This window comes from Ischnura elegans, chromosome 5 (genome assembly GCF_921293095.1).
Source record: "Ischnura elegans chromosome 5, ioIscEleg1.1, whole genome shotgun sequence".
Lineage (NCBI taxonomy): Eukaryota > Metazoa > Arthropoda > Insecta > Odonata > Coenagrionidae > Ischnura > Ischnura elegans.
In genome coordinates, this window is record NC_060250.1 from 19,503,659 (window position 1) to 19,531,224 (window position 27,566).

Genomic DNA, 27,566 nt, shown 5'->3' on the forward strand with positions numbered 1-27,566 from the left:
TGAAGTAAGAATTTCATCATAACTCAGCCATTCGGCATATTTAGATCCCTATTCATTCCGTGTATGTTACAATTCACCGTTTTATTGGAGAGAAAGTATACTTACTGCCAGTCATTTAAACGAATTTTATCTCCCCAAAGAGTGTTAAGGGTCTTAGGGCTCAATTTTAGTTCAAATTTAACCGCTTTTTATGGAATTGGAAATTTTTTAGTACCAATGAAGACTTCGTTCCCATTAGAGATGATTGATACATGAATAATTATATTTTTCAAGATCATCGAGACCTTATTGCCAGCTTTCAAACTCAAAATTCCATTTAAAATTTGTCAAATCTGGACATTATTCATGGCGTATAACCCCTAAACCTATCAAATGAGAATTATATCCCGTTTCATCATCCGCAAAATTTGAGAAGCTTCATAAAATGGGGGACAACGTGGCGAAATTCACTTTTAGAGGCATCGGCGATAAATCGAACGATCGCTCCATCTGACGGCCCTATTAATCTGCAATTCCACCCATTCGACGGCGGCCACCCAACCAATAATTCCGCCGCCAACGTGGCGAACATGAAAAACATGAATTCATTTGACGCGTCGCGGAAAAACTTTACGCGTCTCGCACTCGGTCATAAATTTTCAGCGACGGAGTGAGGTAAAGCCATGCGTGCTGCTACCTGGCGGTTGAAAAATAATGCTATTCACGGAATATAAAACAAATTTGAAAGATGGGCGGAAAATATATTTTTAGTGGGTTACCAAGAACACATAAGGTAATGGAAGACATTCCTTCCTTGCACCGCTCCAGATCCGAATTGTATCATCGGCCGCTATTGATTGTTCTGCTTTCTACAATACCGAGAACATCGTCTCCAGTATATAGCAATTATAATAAGTCTCTTCTTCGGTAGCCTTACCTAACAGTGAAGGAGCCTTTTTGATTGCAGTACTGGTTTCATCAAGATACCCTTATAGGGATAAAATTATTAATGAACAAAGGTATTTACTTCATTGAGGATGAAGGAACCACCAGATAAAAAGGTGCTGTTATTGGCGGGCACACAGGAAATTGTATTTATGAAAAAATTAATACAATGAAGCAATTTATATGGACATGAGCACATTACAGAATATTTATAACAGTAAAATTTGTAACCTAGCCGCGATGCAAAATGACTTGAGGAATAGCTTTCAATCCAATTTATGACTAGAATTTCTTTGGCTCTATGTGCTCAACAATTCCTCGCTGAAAAGATTTGGTTTTTTAAAACTGTTCTCAACCACCACAACGCAAAGCAAGGAAAAATTAAAGTGCACCATTGGAAAAGTTTTTGACAACGTGATGCTGCCTTACAGTGACACTCAGTTTCGATAGCAGCAATAATAGCATTGAGGGTTATTCAAGGAATTAAACGCGGAACCTCCAGCAAGGTCTCCTCCAAGGGCATAAAATCCGTGAATATTAAAAGGAAGATGTATCATTAGTCTTGACCGGTATTGGAAACCAGATCCACCAAATTATCGCCAGGTGACCAATCACTTAAGCTACCAAGGCATATTTTCCTTAAGAAGATATGGCGTTAGCCTCAGAACTGATGCTCAATGCGCTCAAACATGCTGCTTGGTGGCATTTTATATCATACAGCATAAAAATTTGTCTTTTCTTTGGCCTTTTAAAGAAGAATATGCCTAGGTAGAATAAATGAGGAGAACCTGGCGTGAATTTGGGAGATGAAGGTCAGAATTCTCGACAAACCTAAAGATTTTTTCGCACTGGAATTTCCATACATGGATAATTCACTTCCTCTTTACTTGGATAAATGCTAGTACCCATGTTCCGGCACTACACAATGCAGACTTTGGCGGTTTTAAAAACACGTTTTGGCAAATACTTGTTTAAATTTACAAGTAAAATCTTACTCGACTGCGCACGCCTCTTTAAATGAGCATTTGATGCAAGGACTGATCACGAGAAAATGAACCTCAGTAAATTATCTTTTGCCGATAAGTGAAGTATGCATGCATTGATCATTGCATCACAAAGATGATGAAAGGCCGAAATGAAAATGCTAATGTTACTGATACATTCAAAGAGGAAAGAGCTAATGGATTAAGTGTTTCACCAATCTTGTAGTCTGTTAATAAACGCATCAAGTGCTCTCGCTACCGAGCTTATGCTTACAGTTTTTTTATTATGATTCTCTGAATCGGCTTGTCGCAACCGAAATCAAGTCAAAGAAGAAAAAAATAGGTCTTGCACACTGCATCAGGTCAAACCACGAGTATGATTCACCACTAACCTATCAGTATTTAAATATCAAATTCTTAAACTGCTCGCAGCACCTTTTTCCAGCCAAAAGTTTAATATCCACTATATTCTGTTGATTTTTTTCATTACTGTACTCCCGTCACTCTGCGTAAGTCCACATGTAGGTCATTATTCCTGGATTTTTGTGGCGAGAACTTTATGGAACGCCTTCGCAACTTTTTTTTTTTAACATTATTGCTTTAACTCAGCTTCTTCTGTGACAGAAATGGAAGTTTTTACCTCAGGCTTTAAATCAGAGTGACTGTCCCGACTGTCAGGTTGCTCCGAAGACTTGAAATTCATTTCCTGCGCGCCCTTTGTCCTCCAAGAACATTGCTCACCAAGTTGGGAGAGAGCCGCCACGAGAAGGCATTATTTCGCACCGATATTCGACTCAAAGCGAAGTAAAATAGAGTTCATCATCATTTTACTTACTCTAGCTCTACGCACTGGTCTTTTCATCAAGCAAAATGACTGGGTGGGTGCATAGAAATAAAAAAGGATGGGAAAATTAATCTCTTTCATAAAAATAATTTCATTTAAGGCTACTTTTACCATTGACATGTTCGTTATTTTCCTAGATTAACCAAGAAGTCGAAATTTTAGTACAAACAGAGTTGATGGAGATCTCAAAAGCATCACTACGCTTGAGTTACATCTGTTTCTCCGAGATGATTGAAAAATCTTTCAGTTCCCACCTTCCGGTGCACAATATTAAAACGAAAACCTACCTCTATTTGGGTAGCAATTTAAGGCTTGATTAGAATATTGAGAAAAAATATATAAAAAAACTTAGTATAAATACTGATTTTAGAATGAAAACGCCATTTTACCCATCGGAGGGGATGGCCAGGGCTATTGCGAGGATACTTAGTAACATTATGTATATTTTTTTTCTCAACATTACTCACGCGTAATGGCGATATTATTTTTAGAAGCCTCGACTATACATCATAATCCACCACAAGTCTTCCGGGCTTTAAGCGTTGGGATTTTAGTTTGCGTGACAGCCCATGCCAATCTCAAGAAAAGCTCCTGAACCTCAAGGAAAAGGAAGAGAAAATTTTAAAATGCCTTTCGATCAGAATGTATTTCTGAAAACAGAAATTCTGCAGCCGCCAATTATTGTTTTATAATTGTTTTCGGTCTGACAGCGTACAATAAAATCGGATATATGGTAAAGGAGGCTGTAAACTTAGTTACAACGCAAATTTGCTTGTTTACAAATTTGAACATCAAAATATTATCCTTCAGAATGTACGAAATAATTGATCATTCAAACTGTGTCAGTCATGACGCATATGTATTGATTATCATAACTTTTCAGCAATTTTCATGCGGAAAAAGTAATGTAATCCACTAGTACTTAGAATATTATCATACGATAAAGAATACTGTTACTTTTGATATTTGATTTACTGATTGCAAAGTTGAAGACCACTTTGCACAAAATTATTTTTCAGCAGTGCAGAGAAAATAGGCCAAACAGTTACCATTGGAATTAAACATTATAATTCGAACTAATTTTCCTCTACGTAAAATTCTAACTTCAACACACCATTTTCCTTCGAATTAATCAAGTCTGAGTTTCAAAACAACTTTCCGAAGAATTATAGTTGAGTATATATGTCACTGATTATCAATAGATATTAACTACCAACCCAAGTAAATGTAGTGCTTTGTAATATACACGTTGGTAAAACTATTTACCTAAATTCACCTCGTTATAAGTTATAATGAACTTATTTCATTAGCTAGGAATGGATAGACAAAAAAACGGGAAAATATTCACACAACTAATAAAATTATATACTTAAAATAGGCAATAAAATATTTCTAAAGGAGAAAATATAAAGACTGATTGTTTACGAAGAAACTCAGTGGTATTAACTTGGAATTTTGATACGATAGATTTAAGTCGTAAATTCCAAAGAATGTATACATTAAACACTCGCTGTTTTCGACCTGAAACTCATCGACATAACACATCATCATCTTTGAAATACTTTCTGACGAAATCTTATTCTATTTATTGAATTCCACACGAAAAATAAAAATAATTCATCGACTATAAAAATACACGTCATTTTTTCCACTAGATGTACCGCTATGAATGCTTAAGTTGAACGATACCCATCCAATATTTCATATTTCAAAATTAGCTGCAGTTTTATGGCCAGTAGGTTATTTCACTCTCTCATTTTTTTCCTTCCCGTCGCCCTCCTTCAAGACGGCACCGGCACAGAGGCCACATCGCTGCGGATCTGAATTTATCCCCATTCCCGGGAGCATTACAGCGCTAACCCCCCTTCAATGCATTTCATTCAGTGCATGCTGGGACGATCGGAATACCATTCATGGCGTAGACGCAGTGCGGGACCTATAGGCGCTTCCTTTTTCTTCTTTCTCCTCGATCCACTTCTTTTTATTTTTCCCCCTGACTCTTGCCTCTGCGAGATGAGATCTTGGAGCGATCCTTGCATTCTTGCCGAAGTCGACTTTGTGGGAGAGACGCCTTTTTTCGCACACGTGTGGGGGAGGCAGGCTAGGGGCATGTCTACTCCACTGTGCCCCGTAGGCCACCAGCCGCTCTTTCACGATCAGCGACTCATGAGAAAGAAGTGATTCATTTTTAATTTAAAATCATAAACGTAGTCCTCCCGTCTATAACTTTCTCACCGGTGAACTATGTAACTTTAATTCCTGATTAGCTGCATAAATATGCTAAAATTGCATAAACAATAGATTGAAAGCAATATTTTAAGATATTTATGCAGAATTAAAAAGTTAAATGGTTATTACTAACGTTTGTCCTACTTTTCAAGGACGAATCCATAAACGCATTGAGGAATAGCGAAAAACTGACTTATAATCCAAAATCATTAGTCAACGTTGCCAAGAAAAATATAGCTCATATTACATACTATACATGTATTTTTATTCCCACTGACAAATACCTCGAGTGTCTTTTGGATTTGATTCCTGGCCAGAATTTGATGGCGCGAACAACAGAAACCCGTCGTAGTTGTTGGATCATATGCAAAAAATAAATAATACATATACCTACTCAATTTCCTTTTGAAACATATATTTGGGAGATATTATTCTCAGAATTAGCTGTAATTACTTCGCGGAATTTCTCATTTTCATAATTATATTATTTTTACAAACTGGGTTCTCACTGACCACGACGGTCAATTATTAATCCATTTTAATGGTACTACTTAATAGCTATTTTAATTAAGATTCCATAACAAAAGACAAATTTATTCGATATGGAGTTGAAAGGTAATCTGATCCCATTCACATGGAGCATTGACTAACCTCCAGAGATAAAAATTAACTATAAAATATGATTGGATTGCGCTCTATCGGATAACTTCACAGCGGCTGTTTCATTATATTTGGACCTAAACACTAATAGGACATTCGATATCCTATATGAGATTTTGAAAAAAAATGTTTTTTTCTTGTCCTGACCGTAAAACAAGAGCCCGTATCCATAACAAATATTTATAGGAAAAAAATTGAAATTTTAAGAATGGCTGACGGCATTAAGAATCAATATTACCTAAAAACAATGCTTCTGGGCTCAAGAGCAACACTTACCTCAAGACGAAAGCCGAGACTTTCTCCCCTGGTCGCGCCGTTATGAAGACAGGCACGTGTACCCTGGACAGGGGGTAGAGTGGTGCGTGAGGTAGGAGCATGGACAGCCTGTCGTCCGCCCTCAGCTCCCTGTAAGGGGCTCTTGCCGCCACCAAGGTCGCCGAGGGCCCTATAGGGGTCACCGGCTGGATCTGGACCCTTGACCCAGGCGTAGGGACGCACCCCTCACCTCCCCTGGGCTCGAAAACCGAGAACGCCGCGTGAACTTTGACCCTGGGCATCTTTGGAGGGTTCTGCGGCATAGATTGCCTCTGGTGCGAGTTGGGACCTTCCGGTAGGATGTCGTCCCCGTCTACATGGGCTTCCTGGGGTACTGGAGGCAGCGGAGGTGGCAATGGTGGCCACCACGAAGCGGGTATGGTAACCTGGGCCACGCATGCCCCGTCGGCTTCTTCGGCATCAGGGCTGCAGGCCGCCGACAGCGGACCAGGAGTTGGGGGCCTCTCAGCATTGCCCCTGCCCTCTTCCAGCGAGGCGTACAGCACTATGCAAACCCTGGGTTGCTTGGTCGTGGGTGCGTGGGGCGCTGACGGGGGTACCCTGGACCCCCCGGCCGCTGCGGCGTGCTGTTGATACTGCCTACGGCCCCCTCTCCTTGTGGGCTTGTCCCCTTGAGGGAGGAGGGACGGTGGCGGGGACAGTCCCGGTCCCGAGGAGGCCGAGGACGAAGCCGCCTGTTGTCCCGTATGGAATAGCACCCTCAATACCGGAGCGTCCCTGGGAACTTCTGGAGTGACTAGGTGGGCGCTGATGTCAAGGTTGTGCGAGGATGGGTCAAGGTCGAGGGGCGAAGTCGGGCCCGTCTGGGGCTGTTGCCCTAAGAATAGCTGAAGGTTAGGGTGGTGCGGCTGGGCCGGAGCGGTCGCAACCAGGGAGGTGGCGTTTGGGAACCCGGGTACCGGTACTGCGATCGCCGGATTTATAGGAGGTAGGGGTGCGTCGATAGGATCTGGAACTATATAGCGGGCCGGCACTGTCTGCTTGGTAGAGAAGGGCCCATACGTGGCCCTGACCGAGATGGGCCTCGAGGTCTGGAACACGGCGAAGCGGTCCACGCTCAAGATGGCCGCCTCACCGCCCTCCTCGTCGTCAGGGCCCTTCGGGGCCCCGTCGTCTCCTTCGTCGTCGTCGTCCTCTTCGGATAGGAGGCCATCCTGAGTGCCTCTGGAGGGGTCATCGAGGCCCCCATCGGAGTCCTTCCGCCTCTGGCCCCCACCGTGCATGGGCGACGAGAATAGGTGGTGGAGGGCCCTGGAGCGATCCCCGGGGTCGGAGCGGTCGTGCTTGAGGAAGAAGCCGCCATCTTTGTTCTCGAAGTGGACCTCCAAGGAGCCAGCGACTCCTACAAAAAGGAAGAGGAGAGACGAAGAAACATTAATACCGATTCACGATCAACAAATAATAGTCAATAAAAAACTTGAGCACACAGCTAGTAATTTCTCAGAGAAAATAAAATTCTCAAATACGTAATATGTAATCTATGACGTGACTACGAAGGTCTCCGCCGTGTTGAGATTCCAATTTCTCCAGCTTGCAGTTATGAACGCATCGGCTGCTATGTGACGATAACAATTTCTCGAGATTGTCGAAGAGACTGATCCCTGTGCTGTATTTTATTTATAATTTAAAGTACATTTCATCTGTGGAGTAATTAAAACATGATAATGAATGTTATAGTAAAACATTTTAACACTGGGAGTAGTGCCAGCAAAACTGCTAGTCGCACAGCAACCGATGCGATAGTAACGAAAATATGGGGAAATTGTAATTAATGACAGTCGCCGAATGTGTAATAATAAAAATAAGTCACCACGCATGAATATTTGTGGAATAACATAAATTATGCGACAAATCAACATGAAAAAAGGTAAATAGCTCCCATAAATAGCCGAAGTAATCTCCTAACAATAATATGGAACCTGAATGAACTTTCACCGAGGATCTCTCTCAATGATTCCTGTAGTGAAGTGTATTTCCGGTAATAGAGTGAAATGTATATACAAGTAAATTTAATGCTATCGGTTGGAAGCGGAAGTCAATTAGTTGCACGGTATGCTTAACGACAATTTTAATTACAGTTTGTGAATTAAAAAGAGTCACTCAGCTGCCACGATGGGATAATCATGCATAGCTAGCACCGGAAAACAAGCTCTTGCTTCAATTAATATATGGCTTGGAACGTTTTACCAAAGTAAATTAGTTGGACGGGCCATTCAGAGAATTTACAGCGCAAAGCAGATTATTGAAAGAAGGAAATTCTTTCGCTAAGCCAAAAAACGCAAACTAAATACAGCGCCAACTAAGAGAGAGTAAAGGAGTCAAAAATAAGGAAAGGAAACCGGAAAAGCTCGTGCAAAAGAAAAAGGTGTATTTTTTAAACAATTATGAAAGAATATCTTAAACTTAACGGGGAGCTGAGCTATCAAGTTAAAATTATTAAGGCAAGTAAATCAAAATGAAATTAAAAACGACTGGCGTGCTTTTAAAAATGTTTTACTATTACATTCATTATTATGTTTTAATTACTCCACAGATGAAATGTACTTTAAATTATAAATAAAATACAGCACGGGGATCAGCTTTCAATGCGTAATGACGCTTATATCTGAATGCTCAAATTCTCTATTAATAAAGTCTCAAATTATGCATTATCATGAAAATTTCATGCACAAAGCCACCCATAGGCGGATCTGGGGGGGGGGGGGGGGGGAGGTTGGCACGGGGGCACGTGCCCCCCAGGCCCTTAAAAAATATGCAAGATTTTTAATACCATTATCATTGCGTTCGTTTTGTATGACGAGGTATCCTTTCCCTCCCAGAACAAAATCCTGGATCCGGCCTTGCTTGTGCCCCCACAGAAAGAAATCCTGGATCCACCCCTGAAGCTACCTTATACAATCCATTAAATCAAAGTTAGGCGGGACGCAAAATTGGGAAACTAGTAGTCATGGAAACTCGAGAGAATTGAAGTAAAGTGAAGTGAGGGAGAGAAGAACTCCACTCGCTTCACGTATCAACTCGAAGCCGGGACGAGAAGAAGACAGCTGGAGTGTGAAGGTCCCGTCCGACCGAAGAATGCAATATCGGTGGAGAAGTGGAAGGGCGGAATAGAATTAAGGGGGAGGCGTCCTAGAAGTTTCGCGAAGAGGCACCAAGTGCGAAAGAAAAGAAAAGGTTATTCGGGGCGTGTCCCGGTTGAAGTGCACGGGAGAGTGCGAGAGGCCGGGATTTGAAATTAAGAGACTCGGGGAATGCACTCTCGCGAGGCGGGCGAAATTCCTCCACCCCCTCTTCTTCTGTTGTGTTCATTGAAACAAGTGAACCGCCCCCTGCGCTCCTGTGCATTTCATTTGACACAAAATGAGGAGATTTTAAAAGGGGTGAGGACTAAAAGGGGTGAAAAGGTGATTGCTGCAATTCAAAAAGTTTCCATTGTGAAACGAAGTTATTGCCATTTCATGAAAATTTCAAAATATACCTAAAACTCAAAATGCCATACGGAAACAAGGCAGGTGATTGCGTAAGCCGTAACCGTAAACCTGGAAAAGCTGCATATTAGAAATGTGACGTGTAAGACAAGAAATTACATATCCGGTTACATAATCGCATGAGCGATTCCGCGTAAAATACCCCTTTTAAATTCAATTCAATTTTCGTGCAGTCATATATTTATTTGCTCACTTTTTCTTATTATGAACTTAAGTTCTTGCACTGCAAGGAGTGATAATATTATCAACTGCTCGATCCCGTGTACACTGATCTTCATATTTTGTACGTACGTTATTGAATGTAGAATCTTAGTTAGATGAAATATTGTCTTGAAAATAAAATTTAAAAATAAGAATGTCTGTGTACTAGGAAGGCTCTTTGGCCGATGTTCTTTATTAAAAGTATAGAGCAAACTAAATTATGAACCAAATTGGCGAAAAATAATATGGAAATCATCATTTAAAAAAGCTGTGAAAATATAAAACGCCAGCATATAAGCACACTACTGGCAGAGTTGTTAGAAAATCATGGCTCTAACTGAGTCACAATAAACTGATTGATTGAAAATGATGCAACGGTAAACGAGAACAGCAAGAAAAAAAGTTGATAAGAATTCATCGATTTACCTAAATTGACATGTAATTTCGCTATCATTCTTATTATAATTGAAGAATATCTCATGAAGTCAGTGTATTTGAAGCAATATTTACGATTAGTTTCCACAAGTTCTATCTTTTGAATGACGTTTCCTAGGTGCAGCCTCGTTAAGAAACTCCGAGAACGTATTTTTGCGATAAATGACGGAGATTTCGGTCTCCTCTCTGTGTTCTTATTAAAACAAGCGAAATACTCTTCCCCTACTTTTATTTTTAATTTGAAAAAAAAACAGATCCAAGGCTTTCGTTTGAATTTGAAGAGAAGAAAAGACGGTTGCTGCAATTTAAATCCTAGCTGAGAGAGCTGCCGTTGACATCCCAAGAGAGCCTTATTTGATTACACGTCTCGTCACCTAGAGTCAATGTTTTTGTGACCCTAGAACTTTACGACCTGCGAATACTTTACGACTGAGTGGAAAATATAGCTGTATGCATACATTAACGGCAGATGAAAACCTAAAGCCTAGAAGGGATGGAACGATTTTCAGTATAAGATGAGATATTATCAAGCAATAGAGCGATGAGAAATGGAATTTTCGTATTGCAATAGAATTTCTTGCTTTCTCGAGGTCGAGTAAAAATGCCAATAAATATCGAAAAATCATTTTTACTCTCGGTCGCGAACGAATAGGCGACTTAGAGTGCTGGGATAAAGAATATGTTCAGTATTATCTCGGACTATGAACTTATAAGTGCAGTCCTACGAATAGATATTTATCATATCATCCATAATATTGGTTCTACCACATTACTTCGTTAATGAAACTGACACGACGTATGCAATCCCTAATGATAGTTTATCCTTTGACTATTGGACTATTAGTTAACTATCTTAAATTACTCTAATGTTTCAAAAATTTGAGTCATCCTCACATCCTTTTTCTTCAATAAATTTTACCGTATACATATTTGAGAATAGTCTCTTTGATCATGAGAAGACTCTGAGTACACCATTTTTAGGAGTTACATGGCTGCTCTTAAAATCAAGAGATCTGCCTGCCCTGCGCATTACTCCAGTATTTTGAGCTAATGGAAAGTCTTGAAGACGATTTTTTGAAGATGTATGTATTTCATTCGCAATAATACGGGATTCCTGGGGAGGTAGATGCACATAGGACAGATTTGTCAAATTAGCTTCTTCATTCCTGAAATTTGTCAGATTGCAGAAGCCCAAGATTCTCAAAAACTTTGTCTTGCACCATCAACGAAACTATATAACCCGAGAAAACGATATCGAAGCCAAACCTGATGTCATTTTTGGCCAAAATTGCGTTTTTCGTACCCTCGTGCCACCACAAAAATATGCCAAAAATGATCAAGTGAATCTTTCAAAGCAGGATAATATAAATATTCACAATTCACTGCATTTTTTAAAATTTCACTTGCAAGCCATAGGGAAGTGAAATAGAATGAAAATAAAAAAGAATATTATGGTAGAATAAAAGGTAGAAAAAAGAATACTTATGGCCACTACCAGAGGCTAATTTAAAAAGGAGCACTCGGTTATATGAACAGTTTTCTAAACGCTTTCGAGTTCTCTGAATGATCATGCGATTTAAGAATGTTTATGGGGCAAATTCAAGCCACGGTTCAATGTAAATTTAACGTATTGCTGGGCAAACAACATTCAGGAACGGTCATTAAGGAAAGAAAATACATTTGATCCTATGCTAACAATTGAAACATAAAATTTTGCGTTCAGCGGTCATATTATATTAGTGTTTCTAAAAACCGGTCACGCAGCCCGCCATGTAAGAATAGTGAAGAAATAAGAGACGGCAAAAAGGGGTTTAACAGTTTTTGACTCTCAAGTTTTTAAATTAGTGCTTTGGAACGATGCCTTATTATTCTCAAAAGTTAACAAAAACCATTTGAACATTGGGATTCTATAAACACACATGGTTCTACAATTGAGCGATATGTTTGAGCATCGAAATATGATATTATCCCACATTTGTGATATTTTTTCACATAGCTATAGAATATGCAGGTCATTTTGATAGCATGCGCATTTCAACAGCTTTCACCATGTGAAAAACACTCACCTATTTAAAGCAACAAATTACTTAGTTATCACCCGGTATGATGGTAATAGCTTTATTAGGCAACGCATTGAATAGATATATCCTTTTTTTGCTCAACGGCTTGAAATTTGCATTAACTTTATCAACTGGTGCCGGCAGAGATTTTGAAGCAGATGTGAAGGATGATTGGATGAAAGAACTAAAAACTGTACAATTATTATTTCACTGTTATCATGCTTTTTAAAATTGAAGAAAATCTCATGAAGTCAGTGTGTTTAAAAAATTATTGACGATGAGGTCGATGAAGTTATTTATTTTGAACAACGTTTCCACGGTTCAGCCTCGTCAAGCAATTCAGAGAATATATTTTCGCGATAAATGACGCAGATTTCACAGATATCATTAAACAGTCGCCCGTGTACTTATTATTTCCTTACAATTCAATGCCTTTCGCCGCGAAACGCCACCCACTGCCGTCAACGGACAAGCAAACACGATAACTTTGGTACGTGGCGGAAAACGTTCGATCGAATTAACGTGTCATCGAGATAATGGCTTCTGCTACGTGACCACTCGTATATCAAAACGGTCGTCGCATAAATTCTTAACCCGAAGACGGAATTTTCCTCAACAGTTCCCCAAAGCAGCTAGTTCTTCGAGAGTCCGCACTCGGGCTAATTTTTTTCGGCGCTACTCTCGTCGCGGTCTTTGCGACGAGACATTCGAGGAATACAAATGTAAGTGATGATTGCCCCAATCGATTGAGAGTAAGTATTCTCAAGGGACGATACGCAAGGTGGACCTCAATTGCATCGCGGACCTGCGAGCAAGAAGCGAGTGGCGCAAGTAGATTTAACGATGACTCGATTTTTCTATTCAGGATGGCAGATGGTTTCTCCTGCTTCGTAGGTACTTGAAATAATTATTATCGTCATTAAAGTTGAATTGCCATCCTTTGGGTAGGTTAGTTTGCAATCCGGTACGCGGTTTCAAAGAATATTACCCAAAATCTATAAATCGATTCCTACCTTCAGCTTACAGAGATGGCGTAACGAACGATGATTGATTACTCTATTCAGGCTGACAGTTAAAGAATTCTGTTTCGTGAATTTCTTTGGTACTACTGCCGTGAAAGTTATATTGCCTATATACCTTTTAAGCGTATGGAGCTCTGAAGTCAGATACGCAGTCTCAACAAAGCCCAAAAATTCTCCAAATTTATTTCTTTAATGAATTTAACAAGACCCTGTCGAAACATTTTCGCGGTAGAACATGGCACTGATTTCTCAAAAGCTGAAGTTACCATAAAATCTCAACGGTTTCTCATCTTTTGGGGATAATGCAAAGACAAAATATTCTATGAATATTTATCTGAACATGATCTTTTGATGAGAATCCTTAAATATCTGTCTACAAACATCTACCTCGTGACAAGGTTAAAAGAGCTTGAAATTCCAACCAAATTAAGCCCATGATTACAATGCGTAAATGGCCTATCTCAACCATTCCACCCATAAAAGCAAATGTTTTTGTCCCTGGATCCCTCTTACTTAATCTTTTTCCCTCTATCTTAAACTTAGGAATGCTATTGCTGGTGTACTTTCTACGGAGCAGTACACAACATTTATACTTCCGTTATTTCTTTATGAGTGAAGAAACTTCTACGCTTTCATCTTCATCCAACATCGTATCCATTCATTCCAGATTTTTAACATTCCTTGACTCTGTTTTAATTTTTCTACCTACACGGTACAAGAATGATCAAATGAGCAAACTAAAATACAAAAATATTTTAGCCTGACTTAACTCTCCTCGATAAGGTTACCGAAATCAACAATGATCCCTTGCCAAAAGCCATATTCTGCAACATTGTGCTTTGAAATATTCCTCAGTATGTTGCTAAAATAAATTAATTAGATAAGGTGCTCTAATATGTGACCCTTCATTATAACAATCTCTTTCAATGCAGCTGAAATTTTAAAATAGCTCATTACTTAAGAGTTCTCAAATGAACAATTATACTCTTTCTAAGTCAGCGTTTATCATATTATCGAATCCATTATAATGTCTTCCCCAGAAGGTCTCACATACAAAGAGACACATTTTATTATCTAGGATCAGAGAATGCCTGATGGAAATGGGTGTTCAAGTATTAGAGGCAATTAGGGAATACGTTTATTTATTTTATTTTTTAATATTATTACTGTAAAAAACATTGCAATAATATTTTATGTCTTCACGTATCAATATAATGTATTCATACTCATTCATAGCCCTGAATAAGATATTAAAAAAATATATCGAAACGTTGCAAGCAATGTTGCATATAATTCGTAGAACTATGCTCAGAGACCTTAACAAACATGGAATACCTTACTGAATATAATTATTTTTTATATTCAAGGTGTATATACGATTTCAAGATTGCTGAGGAAATGGCCTAAATGATAAGAAATTTCTGAAAAATATAAGAGAGGTTAACCTTAAGTATATATTATTATCACGCAACGCAGATAAGTTTCGTAACGATAATTATAATAACGAAACGACTACTTAATCATAGTTTTTAAAGCAATATTTTCGCGGTAACAATTTTTTAATTCCAAAAGTGATTCATTGATGATGTAGTTATTAATTTTCAGCTGATAATTTTCATGGCAATGAATTTGGGACGTATGAACGAGAGATTTAAAAACCAATAGCAATTTAGCGCGAGAAACACATCTCGACCAAGATGAACAAAACATTAGATCCACTAAGTGATGAGGGTACAAAATTCTTACCAAAATTATCTCGCGATAAGAGCAAGAAAATCATCACAATCAAGGCAATGAATGGTCGGAGTGGTAAAGGAACAGGCAATAAAGAGATACCATTCTTCGGCGAACTTTAGTAATTTCCAAATAACTTCCTTATACCGCTGTAGGCAGAGTACGGGGAAAACCGCGAGTACAAAACTTGAAATTACTCCAATTTCACCCTCATTAGCAACCAAAGTGCACGGTAATTTCACCAAGCGCAAATAAAATGCTTTTTTTATTTCAAACCGTTTTCTCTTGCACGGAGGTAACTGAAATATCAGATTGGCATCACGGACTTTTCCAGAAAACTCGGACAATTTTCCAGAAGGTTGCAATATTGCACATTAGAATTGAATTTTTACGATATTACTTAATATGAAAACTGTAATGGGAACAGTTTAAAGAATATTCATAAGACAATATTAACTGATACGAATGATATCAGAGTATCAGAGTTAGCTTTTTCAATCTCTCCATTGTGGCAAAAAAGTATAATTTGTCTTCCCGTTACAGCACAAGCACAGAGATAGAAAGAACAACAACAAAATACAATGCTTTTGAGATTGAGGATTTTACTTCTTGCAAAATAAGAGCATTAATACTAGTGACCGCCAAGGAAAAATTTTGTCACGGCAAATAAACTACCAATTTCAATCACCTGGCCAAAATCAATTGCATTTTTAACCTTTTTTTTCTGTCGAAACCAATCGATGCGATCGCAAAGTCGCTGGGAAAAGGAGCAAAATGAGACGCCCAAAATTTTACCTCCGTAAATCTCGGGCTAACTCTGCAAAGGCATCGCAAAAAAAGGCAGGCCGAGATTTCTGCGGAGAATAGAAAAAAAATCTCCCGCGGCATTATTTCCAATCGAGGGGGGAGTGGCCCACGGAAGACCCTTCCCCGGAGAGAGAGAGAAAGAGAGAGAGAGAGAGAGAGAGAGAGAGAGACTCATGCACGTGTAGTGCACGGTGAATGCTTCCTCTCTTTGCCCGGAGCACGAACCACCTTGGGCCCGCGTAACTCTGCCGCAAGACCCGCGTTGCGCGGCGCTAAATCATGACTCCCAAAATCCCACCGTGCTCCCACTTTTTTCTCTATCTCCCTCCCTCCCTCCTGCCTAAAAAGCATCCCAACTTGCCTCGCCGCATTCATATTGCGCCCACGTACTTTTTCTCATCGGCCAAAAGTATAGAGATCGGGACCCCGTACGTATACACACACATATATATATATATATATATATATATATGTACAAAAAAAAGAAGAGAGATTCATTTGGGCGAAATTCCTGCTCCGTGGAGAACGTTTCGGGGAAGGTAGAGACTGGAGAAGGCTCCGTTGTTAATGGCGCGGCAGAGGAGAAGATGCCGGGAGAGGCTTAGCGGATTCCGCAAGGAGAGATAGGAAGGGCCTTGGAGAAGCGAAGCACGATCCCTGGTCGACAGCAGCGAGTCACGATGGACGGGAAAGCCGATCTTGCTAGACAAAATGCCTCCAGGGGGTGGTGTCTCACAATAAACAGAGTAGTACCTACTTAAGCTAAAAAAAGGTAATGGAGTTTATAAACAATTAAAAATTAGGCCACATCAAACATAAATCGTTTAAATGTTTAAAATAAAGCTGTCCCATCGCTAAAATACCTGTATATCAGCATCCCTATATCTCCATACGTAAGCTCGCAAGAACTATAAGGCGTGATAAGTATATATTATTGTTATATCATGGTTTTTTATCGTTGAATTAATGTTCCATCCAGACAATATTCAACAAAAGAATACATTATTAAATTTAAATCACACCCAGAATTATGTCCTATCCAGCATGTTGGGAAATTATAACTCTTAATATTCAATACTGTTCAATCAGATCTCGTTTTATGAAAGCTACCACGGGACAGTGGTATAACTGTTTAGCTGCGATGCTTCAGAGACAAATGCCATGAAATTAGGGATCCTTTGGATCTTGGATAGAGTATGGAAGATATCTAATATACAAAATCTAAGTTTCTGGCATGGATTTGAGGCTTAAAAACCAGTATTTCAATGAATAAATTCAGATTTTTCACAACGTTATTTTTGTAAGACTTCACGAAATTTTTTCACCACCAGTGTCTATTTTATTGCAAAAAAGATTTATATGTGGTATAAATTAGCAGAGCTTCAGAATATATGCCAAACAAGCTTCACATTCATTTATTTTTGAGACCGTTATGCAAAACTATTACAAATATAAGTCGATAACAAAATAAAATTTATCATCTCTCATGCGATGAAATTTATACACCGTTGCATATAATAGAGCTTCTTTCCCTCTGCCACCACGAATTGCGACGATATTTTGATTGTAAGTGTTCAAACGCTTCACTCAAATTTGAACCCAACACTGCATCCGTAACTTTTCCTTTTGTTTTGATCGCAGCTCACTAGCCACCTCCAAGTCGCTCAATACAGAATATCCCTTTCAGTCAAACCCTTCTAATCATTCTCCCTCAAATCATTATCTACACAGTCCCTTCATCCTTTCCTTAGTCTCCCCTCGTTCCCGCCCCTTCAAATTTCGAATCCTGTTCCCCACATACACCTAATCTCTTATTAAAATATGACCGAATTATTTCGTCCCTCCCTCAAACTTTACAATATCCAAAACTCTCAAAATGAACCCAGCGATTGGCAGAGAAGTCCATATGAGGCTTCACGAGGTAAAGATACCGCAGCTATTTATTTACCTCGACAAAATGAGTACATGTATCCTTGTATGAGTAAGATGAGTAAATGTATCCTTGCGGCATTGAGATTGAATGGTCCCACAAGGAGATAAATGCGGGATTGGCTGCGTGAAGATTATTAACGACCTATCGCAGGACTTTCAGAAAGCGATCAAAGACCTTTTCGAGGCGAGGGTAAATTAAAGGGTCCCTTCCCCCTTCTAAAGTCAAAAACAAAAAGGGTCCAATTTTCCCCTTTCGGAAATCATTAAGTCGAGGCGCGCATCACGTCATCCTCTCCTGAATTTACGACGCCCCGCGGCATCGTTTTATTTTATTTCAGATGGCTGGAACGTGACGCCACCGTGAAAAAAATGACTGAACTGACTTGAGTTGATGGTCGTTCCCCGCTTTTAATCCAAGGGCTTGCGCGTTATTTGTCATAAGGATGCCACCCACTTCAATCGAATTTGAGGAAACGGGCGTCAAGTTAATCAAAAACGCTGATAAAGGGGCAATTGGAAAGATATTGGTGGGTTTGCGCGCTTTTAGCCCCTCATTTCAACAAATATAATCAATGGAGGGGCTTCCAGTTTTAAAGTCTACCTTTGTAGCAGTACAATTTGACAATTTCTGAAAAAAACGATGGTCCATCAAAGAAATGCTAGTCTTAGTCGTTAGTTTTTAAAAAATACGATGGTCCAGCAAAGGAATGATAGTCTTAAAAAACTGATAAAAATGAATGACATGATAAAAAGTTATTTAATCAAAACTGAAAGAACTAAACAATCAAACAAAGTGAGGTTTTCTTTCAAGGTATTTTAAACTCTCGTTTTCTGTAGTAGTAAAACTGCTGCGAGGATAATTTCGACTCAACCCGTGAGCTACGTTGACAACGTTTACTCAGGAGAACAAGAAATGCAAGACAAATTCATGGCCGCAAGACCGCTTTTTTTCAATCTAAAAATAACGTGGAGGCTAGACGGCATAGAAAGAAAACTTCGCGCGAGCGATAGAACTCAGAAGTATCAGAAGCACGGGTCGAACGAGAAGTGTCCAGAAACAAACAGAGGTTTTTTTTAGATGTATACTTTGAGGGAAAATGCAGAAAATCAGGAAGACGGATAGGGTGAAAATCGACCAACAGAAGAATACGAGAAGATAAGGGAAGAAACTGTGACTTAGCATGCGCAAAAGGAAAATGCGACGGGTTGGTCACGTTAAGGAGACATAAACTGCGTGAAAAGCATAATGAAGTATAGAGTATTTTCAGGCTTCGAACTGTGGACGTTTAACGTATTAGTTTAACTGACGGATAATTTTCCATAAAAAAAGAAGATAACTAACTATTTGTGGAAAAATTCTCCAGTTCCAGAAAATTCATTCCGTTTAATAAATAGCATAAGGGAGGAAAAAATGTAACGAAAAGAATGCCGAGGAGACCAAGGTATGAGTAATCTAGGTGGGTCAGGAGGAGCAATGAGAGGAAGAATAACAGGAAAGTAAAGAAAATGGAATGGAAAGAATGGAGGACTGAAATACATCAATAATTAGATAGGATATTTGTGTAGGCATAGCACGTGTAACCACGGGCACAAAAATAACAATAACATTATTAATGGCACATTTTTTCTAACCACAGCGCAATCAAAGTTAAAATAGTAATGTGAATTGAATTTGATTTTTTATTTTATTAAATTAAGAAAACTTACATTTCGATTAATGCGGATTAAATGAAATAATAAAAAAATAATCCTAAAGTAACTGTTAAAAGTTAAAAAGTATTTCAGTTAAAAATACAATAACTAAACTATTTAAAAACGTTAACTTTTCCTCCTAATTATCCTAAAACCTTGTTTCCTGTAGAAGTAAAACTGTTACGAGCATAATTTCGAATTAGCCCGTGAGCTACGTTGACAGCGCCTACTCAGGAGAGCAAGAAATGAAATACAAATATCTCATGTAAATGTTGACTTTATAAAAGCTGACGAAGGCATGGAGATATAAATCCCGGAGAACTTGATACGGCCCCAAAAGGATCACTTTCAACACTCCTCCCTTATTTGCATGGCAAATAGCCTCCTAATATGAAGGGTAAGGATGCCGTTTCCAGGTAGAAAATTGATTAGTTCAACCGTCTAATGGCTGAATACTTTAAATTGGTAATTTTAGCGAAGGGATCTTCAAGATTATCGATCCAATTAATTAAAAGTAGACTTGCTTTGATGGGCCAGGAAAAAAATAACCAATTAGATAAATGCCAGAGAGGGCTTAAACTTATACACGTTGTGCACTCAAATGACATATCCTTATACAAAAAGCCCATTCAAGCTTAGAAGTAAGACGCTCCAGTTTGAAAATTTATTTGCAAATGAAGGCAAAATAACTGAACGATAAAATAATAGTCACCAAATACAAGTGTATTTAAGACTCAGCTTGCACTCAATGACATTCAGCACAGCGTTATTTATTGAAGATGCATCAAATGTACTGTATTTGAATAATATAATAGCTTATAATGAAACTACAGATATAAATATATTTTTTACTAATTGCTAGAACCATTATTTATATCTTAAGAAGGCAGTGTTATTTTTCCACCGATTTTGCAAAACCCAGCATAAGAAAGTTATTGCATTCAATTCAGCCTTACTGATTTAGTTGAATGCAGAAAATGCTTGTATTTTCATACCAGTAATATTTGAGTAAGTTAAAAGTACTATATTTCGCAGCAAGCATAGCACAAATCGGTACTCGAAGTTCATTATTAATGTAATCATATTATTATATTACATGTAAAATTTTATTCGCTTCATTCCTCTAAAATAATTTCCCAGCCGCCATCGCCGAGCTCAACTCTTCATGAAATTGAAATAAATTCACACTTGATAACTCTTTTATTCTGCAGTGGCATTCGTTAATGGAATTTACCTCATCCTGCTCATTCATTTTCAGCTGTAAGCAACATAATTCCCATTTTCGAAATAATTAATGATAAAAAAATTGCAAAACTTCATTGTGTCAAATGCAATTGAAAACTGAGCGCTAATATTATGCACCTCGATTACCGAATCAAATTTCACGATACTAAAAAAACCAATCTCCTGAGCTAATTTAAGTCACTAATAAAGATTTTCATCACATACAATATATGCTGGCTTCGAGGGAAATGACAATATTTTGCTGAGTGGGTAGACCTCCCCACGGCTCTGAATTCCCTTCAATTCAGATTAATCAAACAAAAAAGGCAAAATGTGGAGTTCGAGGGGGAAATATCTGAATAATTCAATTAAATTAATATTGATGAATACTAAACAATTCATTATTTTTTCCTCCAATGAGGAATATTTTTCTATTATAAGAGTCGATTTAATTTAAGTTCAAGATTTTCCACAAATGAAGGTAGGTTTGAATAGAACATTTTTTTGCAAATCACACTGGCCTACTCCCCAACAAAAATTGTACTTCTCTCTTAATTTATGAATAAGGCCTCCTCATGTTAATTGTAACTATACACCCGAATATCTTTTCCCCCTTCCCCGATTGCTAATCATTCTCCCGTATAAAACGGTATTTTCGGTATCCCCTCCCCGCTTAGTACTCGTTGCATCCATCCTCTCCTTTTAAAAGTTTCCTCTCTATCACCACATCTATCACTTCCTCCTACCTTTTCCTTTCCGTACACCCTAACTTCTCCATTCACCTCCATACTCTTGTCCAAAAACCCTCTAGTATTCGTTTTTAAATTGTATTTCATCCTGACATGCATAGTATTTGAGAAAAATCACGAATTTTAAAAGCTTATCCCGGGTCACATTGAGCTAGGCATACTTGGCAGATTTCCCCGCTTAATGGAAAACAAGGGAGCATTCTGAATGGAAAACGACACATTGGACGTGGAAGAGTAGCACTCAGATTTAACAGAGCATATTCCTCATGTTGTAAGTCATACAAATCTTAAAAGTCTCTAAACAATTCGCGAGGTTTATACAAACGTTCTTTTTGACTTTAACTCAAGGAGATTTCGCCCTTTCGATATGACATTTTCTGTCCTCTTCAATTATAGGAAGCGCTCTTCTGGCTGAGTGGGGTCCAAGCAGGGGCTAAAAAGTCAATGCTTTATCGCAACTACCTCCTCCTCTTCTCCAAATAAGGGCCTCAGTTTCAAAACTGCCTCCCTACTGACTCTCTTCATCCTTTTCATAAAGCCAATTCCCACCTCTTTCATTTCACTCCTTCTTTCATCACTTTCTTGTCGTATCCAAATGATTCTGAATTAGCGCTTTATAAGCTATAGTGCAATCATGCATTGAAGATGACACCTTGTAGCGAAACCAGTCGCATAAATAAATAATTTTTGAACCTACTATTGCCTTTCCTTTCTGCACTATAAAGAAGTTGTTCCATCATGTTTCGCGTCACACTATTGAATTCATCAAGAGCATCATAAGCAAGATGAAAGGAGCTTAGAATAAAATGCATTTCAACTTAAGACACAACGTGGCTTATTTGTCCTCGATCGGTTTCAGAGAGTCATCTCCATTAAAAAAAGATAATAGCAAACTAATTTTTTATTTTATAACCTAGAAAGCGGTCGAGGACAACTAAACCCTATTATGCCGCGTGGAAAATGAATAAGATTTATACAATTTCCAACATGGAAAAGTTCAAAATTAACTTAAAATTAGTCAACAAACGGAACTTTCCCTACCGTGGAAGAAGCTACGTTCACTAAATATTAAGAGTAATTGAATATTTTCGACCTTGAACCTACAGTAAATAATATTCCTAGATATGAATAGACACAATTTATACGCCCAATATCTTAAGAGAGCAAAGAATCTTCGCGCCTGAGTTTAAAACCGTCGAGGGCGTCGATCGGATCGGCGGTAAAAGGTGGTGTGAGTCGGTTTCTAAGGAGTCAGAATAGATTTTATCAAATCAGGGCTGTCGGGATTTAGTTTTTATGGTCAATTTATTCTCAATCAAACAATACATATAATATTCTAGATATTCTCTTGGTGTGTAAATCAACTATGACGGAACCGGTTTGCTAGCAGTCTCAGGAAAAAAACAATTAAATTATTGGAAATAGGTTACATTTATTTGAGTTGCCTACACTGAAATCAATGCTATATTGTCATAAAATAGACGACGATCATGACAGAAGTGCAAGTTACCATCATGAATGTGTATAGAATGATACGATATCTTTTTCATAAACACATCTGGTCGAAGGAGTTATTAAAAATATATAAAAACCCTATTGAAATTAAAAAAACAAGGTAATTTATTTTTTTTAAATACCATGGTTTTCATCAACCAGGATGGGAGAGGGCGAATAAAAATATAAAAGCACGTAGTGAATGCGCGGGATTGCTCTTGTGAGAGGATATACTTGGCGAGGTGTCAAAGGTCATTCTCGCGTCCAGGTGGCTCAATGAGTAAGCGTGGGTGTGAGAGGCTTAATTAGTTGACGGGACGGATGGATGGTAGGGCACTCGAAACAAATGAAGGAATAGAGGCGAGAGAAAAAGTAAGGATCGGCCGTGCTACAGATGATGTGGATTAATATTACTAGAGTGCGAAATAATTGATCGAATTTACAGCAGCCATTGAAATGCATTTCCTAAGCAATTAATCTGTGCAATACAATTTTGTTGTTTTTCCCTTCATAAATTTTGCATTCAAACATATATGGCTGCAGCAAAGAACTTCTTTCAACGAAAACATCAATAATCCATACTATGGAGAATATGACAATATTGTTATATTTTACGACCGATTCGTATAATTTTCAATGCTTTTTCGACATTTTTTTCTATTTTCAAGGGTTTACTAGATTTGAGGGTCATTTAGAAAATTTCATTACAAAAACTAGCAAATGTAATAGGAATAGAATGGAAATATTTAGATCAAAAGAATTATATCGATTAATTGTGCCAAAAAATAGCATTCATTAAAGTGATGAAGGACCGATACAACTAAGCTGTATCGATGCTTCTCCATATTAAAAAATGGTTCAGCTGTACTTCAATTACTTTTATGTCGATACATATCGCAAATCGTTATGAATAGGCTGAAGACCGTAACGTGGGTAGATTTCAAAAAAGGTGAGAGGAAGAGCAAAGCATAATCAAAAGGATTAGAGGAATAATTGAGAGATTAAGGGCGGATAGCGGAGGATTACTAACGGATTTAAAGAAAATGGAGGAAAATCTTCAGTGGAAGGTAAAAAGCGAGATCCTATTAGCTGAAAGAAATAGCGCGGAGAGGGGAGGATTTCCCGGTATATCGATCTACCGGTATATTCGATACGCATATTCCGAATGTATCGATACATATGACTGCATTCACAGGAGTCAATATACCAGTATAAGCAGAACCATATCTTAACTAGGGGGCCCGTCTGGCATACTTCTTAAAATGAATACTTTCAATGCCCCGATTGATCAAAAAAGTAAACTTAATTATTTAGAAAGGCATGGGTAATGTGCCTTGTGCCAGAAAATGGTATTTTTAATAATACTTCCAAAGAAATTTTAAGAAATAATACTTTAAAATTAATAGAATTAGAATTGAGTACTTCAGTATCACTCAGCAAAGTTAAGTAACATAGACTTTGGGGGAGTAATTGAACGCATTTTAAATTAGCTCTTATTCCAGCTGATCACTGCGATATCACCGCATCACCTATTTTTTTTAACAAATGAAACTAATTGAATTTTAATTGGAGCAGTAATATCCCAGTAACACTGAAGTAGTATCGAAAGGTGTTCATTCATTTCTGTAATCACTCTTACGTGCGCTTTGTACAGTATTTTTTGAATTCAATATTAATGATTTAATCTTTAACTAAATCTCTATAATGGATATTTTAGCCTTACTAAAAGAATCTAAGACAAAAAGCGGATTTTAAAAAGAAAATATAGAAATTATAATAATATAGAAAATAATATTATACATAATAATTAGTGGTCAAAATAATGTCGTGAGAATCGAGAAAATTTCTCAACAAACTTACTGACTCACAGTTAAGTAAATACATTAAAGCTATATAAATTCTACAAAACCCTTAATTTGACTAACTTTGAATTACTTTTTTACCCAACTATCGTAATCAAGGTATTTACTTCTAAAGTGTTATTAAGGGAAATAATAAGTAATATTTTAAATAGATGTATTCAATGGTGTTCGGCGTGATTTTGTGGAATGCAATGATAAATGAAATTGAAAAAAATTTTGTATGCCCACAATATTTATTATCGTCCGACGCGTTTCAGCGAGTCACCTTCGCCATCATCAGGTACAAATGCAGGTTTCAGTCAAGAAGTTTCAGTTTCTTGACTAAAACCTGCATTAGTACCTGATGAAGGTGAACGTGATTCGCTGAAACGCGTCGTACGATAATAAATACTGTGGACATACACTAAGTTTTTCAATTTCATTTATCAATATTTTAAACAGTTGACAATTTTGAATTTGGCTAACTTAGATCATGCTTAACACTCACGTGCCATTATCTGAGGAAAAACGAAGTAGAAATAGTTAATAGTGAAATAAAAGATGTGTGGACTTTGAAAGATCTGATCTATTTATGTATCGACGAATTAGACGCACTACAGAGCTCGAAAAATTTAGAAGATATCAACAAACTCATTTTCCAACCTTTATGTAGCACTCCATGATGATTGGGACTCAAATTTTAAGACTGATTCGCACCGTAGAGACCTTCGCTTGGCCGCCATCGAATTCTACAGTAGGCGTACGAATGATTGAGCCCCAACCGCGCGGAGGAGTGGGGGGGGGGGGAGAACGAAGTTTACCGAAGCGGAGGACAAGCAATTAGCATTGCTAACGTCAAAGGGACGTGTTAATGACTGAATGGCGGAAAGTCAAGCCACCCTCTAGGTTTTGGAAGGACATGAAGGGTAATCGAGGAGGGATATCTTTTTTTTCTGAACTTCTCTCCTTCCCCGCCATCTTAGAATAGCGCCCACGTCACTGGCTGGGCTGATTAGATGTGGGGCGTGGGAGAGAACGGCCGAGATAAGGAATACGTGGGGCGGAGATACGGTTCGGAATGAGAGAGAGAGAAAGGGAGCAAGATGGTGGATTTAAAGGGAAAGTGGCGGAGGGAAATAGTAATATAACGGAATTTCCCCACTTCCTCTGCTTAAGGGGACTCACTACCTCCATGGAAAACGCAACGCTCCGAAAGTAACAGCAACGAGCAATTGGTCATCTCATTTTTCTACGAAAACATTATGTAAGTATGCATTCACTATATAAATTATTAGGGCAAAATATGCTGATGTATATTTTGAATTATGTTGATAACGCTGAGGAGGACAAATGTAGTGATACAAATAAATATGTCAGTCAATATCGATTTGTCGAGTAATCGATTTTTAATCGACATATATAGATGATGTAAAGATAGAATAGAATGCATACCACGGACCGGCATTCACAAATAAATAACACCGAGGGTTGAATGACGTATTCATAGCTCCATCAAATCCGATCTTTAATTCTGCGGAATTTTGCTTTGTTTGATGAAAAATACCACCGACTAACTTGTTCGGATGAACTTAGATGAACTGCCAATGATGACGAAATATGCGTTTTGAGCAACTGAACGCAGTAAATTTGACTGTGGTCAATGCATTCCAGGAATTTTGGTTCGGAGGAAATTAAAAGAATTCCAACCATCTATTTTATTTTTCGAAAATTAAAAATTCTCTGGATTGTAGTTCGTGTTGTACAATAGAGAAGGCATATATGAAACCACGCAACAGCCATCGTGTTAATTAGGGAATAATTTAAGAGCTCTCCTTATTTACTTTTTTTTTTTTTCAATTTCATGACTTCACCTGAAATGCAGCTGGATAATTCTAGTTTAGTGTGTATCCCTCCGCGTCACTGTTGAGTAATGGGAACACAGTTCCGCTGAGGTTGTGTCGCCCTGCATGAAGCAATTCTGTTTTTTTAATTAAGCAGCGTAAAAAATGATCAATATTATAATCAGATCTCGCTTATGCACACGTATCTACATCTTCACAAAAGTTCCGTTCGTTGCATCAACTCAGTATAGGTGTACCAATAGGTTATACAAACTACATGGGAATTGTCCGTTTCCATTCCTGAGACTTTTTAGGATTTATCGATAATATTTAGGCAACCTCTTTTGTATACCCTTATCATTCACTAAGTTTACATTAAGCGTTTCCACATAGTTTCAACCAAAACTTTTTAATTTTTGCACATTTTAACATCATCATTTCATCTCATAGAAATTAATTTTAAAGAGAGGGTTTGAATTCTCGCCAACAATTCGCGTTATCTTTTCTCCCATGGATGTGTATAAACAATGACCATGTTCACGAAGCAGATTTGAAGCATTTAATACGTAATTGCTGACGCCTAACATCTGATGGAAACTGTAATGTGTCAATGTTTTTCCTTGAGATTCCGTACGCATTTACCTATTAGGGATACTTTTCAGGGCTCCAAACAGCTTTGGTTCAAAGAATTAAAATTCCCTATGTGACAAATACAGAAACATAGTCATGGTATGCGTGACCTATGTCAAATCGGCCATCTTATAACACTCGCTGGTGAGGGATCTCTGATAGCGTCGATTTCGCCGAAAATGAATTCCGTGTTTTTACAATCCGAAGAGCCGGGCTTACTTTCATTTTTCACCCCCTTGATGCTCTTTTTTCCGTGTAAACAAACGCAGGAGGCAAACGTTTTTTTCTCTGGCGCTTGATATTGTGATCATGATCGATCACCCACCAACCGAGACAGGATGATCGTTAGCCCGACGTTGGGACGACGTTCACAGTTTGAGGAGCAAGAAATATTGACTCGCTGGGGGATTTTTTCCCTCCAGTGCCATTTGCAGTCGAAG

The 27,566-nt window shown here is 38.2% G+C and overlaps 1 protein-coding gene across 2 annotated transcripts in view; it reads right to left on the bottom strand.

The window, feature by feature from the left end:
* LOC124158549 overlaps positions 1 to 27,566 on the bottom strand; it is a 577,153-nt gene that overhangs the window by 66,929 nt on the left and 482,658 nt on the right. For both annotated transcript variants that reach the window (XM_046533700.1, XM_046533699.1), the window contains exon 2: positions 5,917 to 7,318. In XM_046533700.1, the coding sequence (XP_046389656.1) occupies positions 5,917 to 7,318 (1,402 nt within the window). The remainder of the gene's footprint in view (positions 1 to 5,916; positions 7,319 to 27,566) is intronic.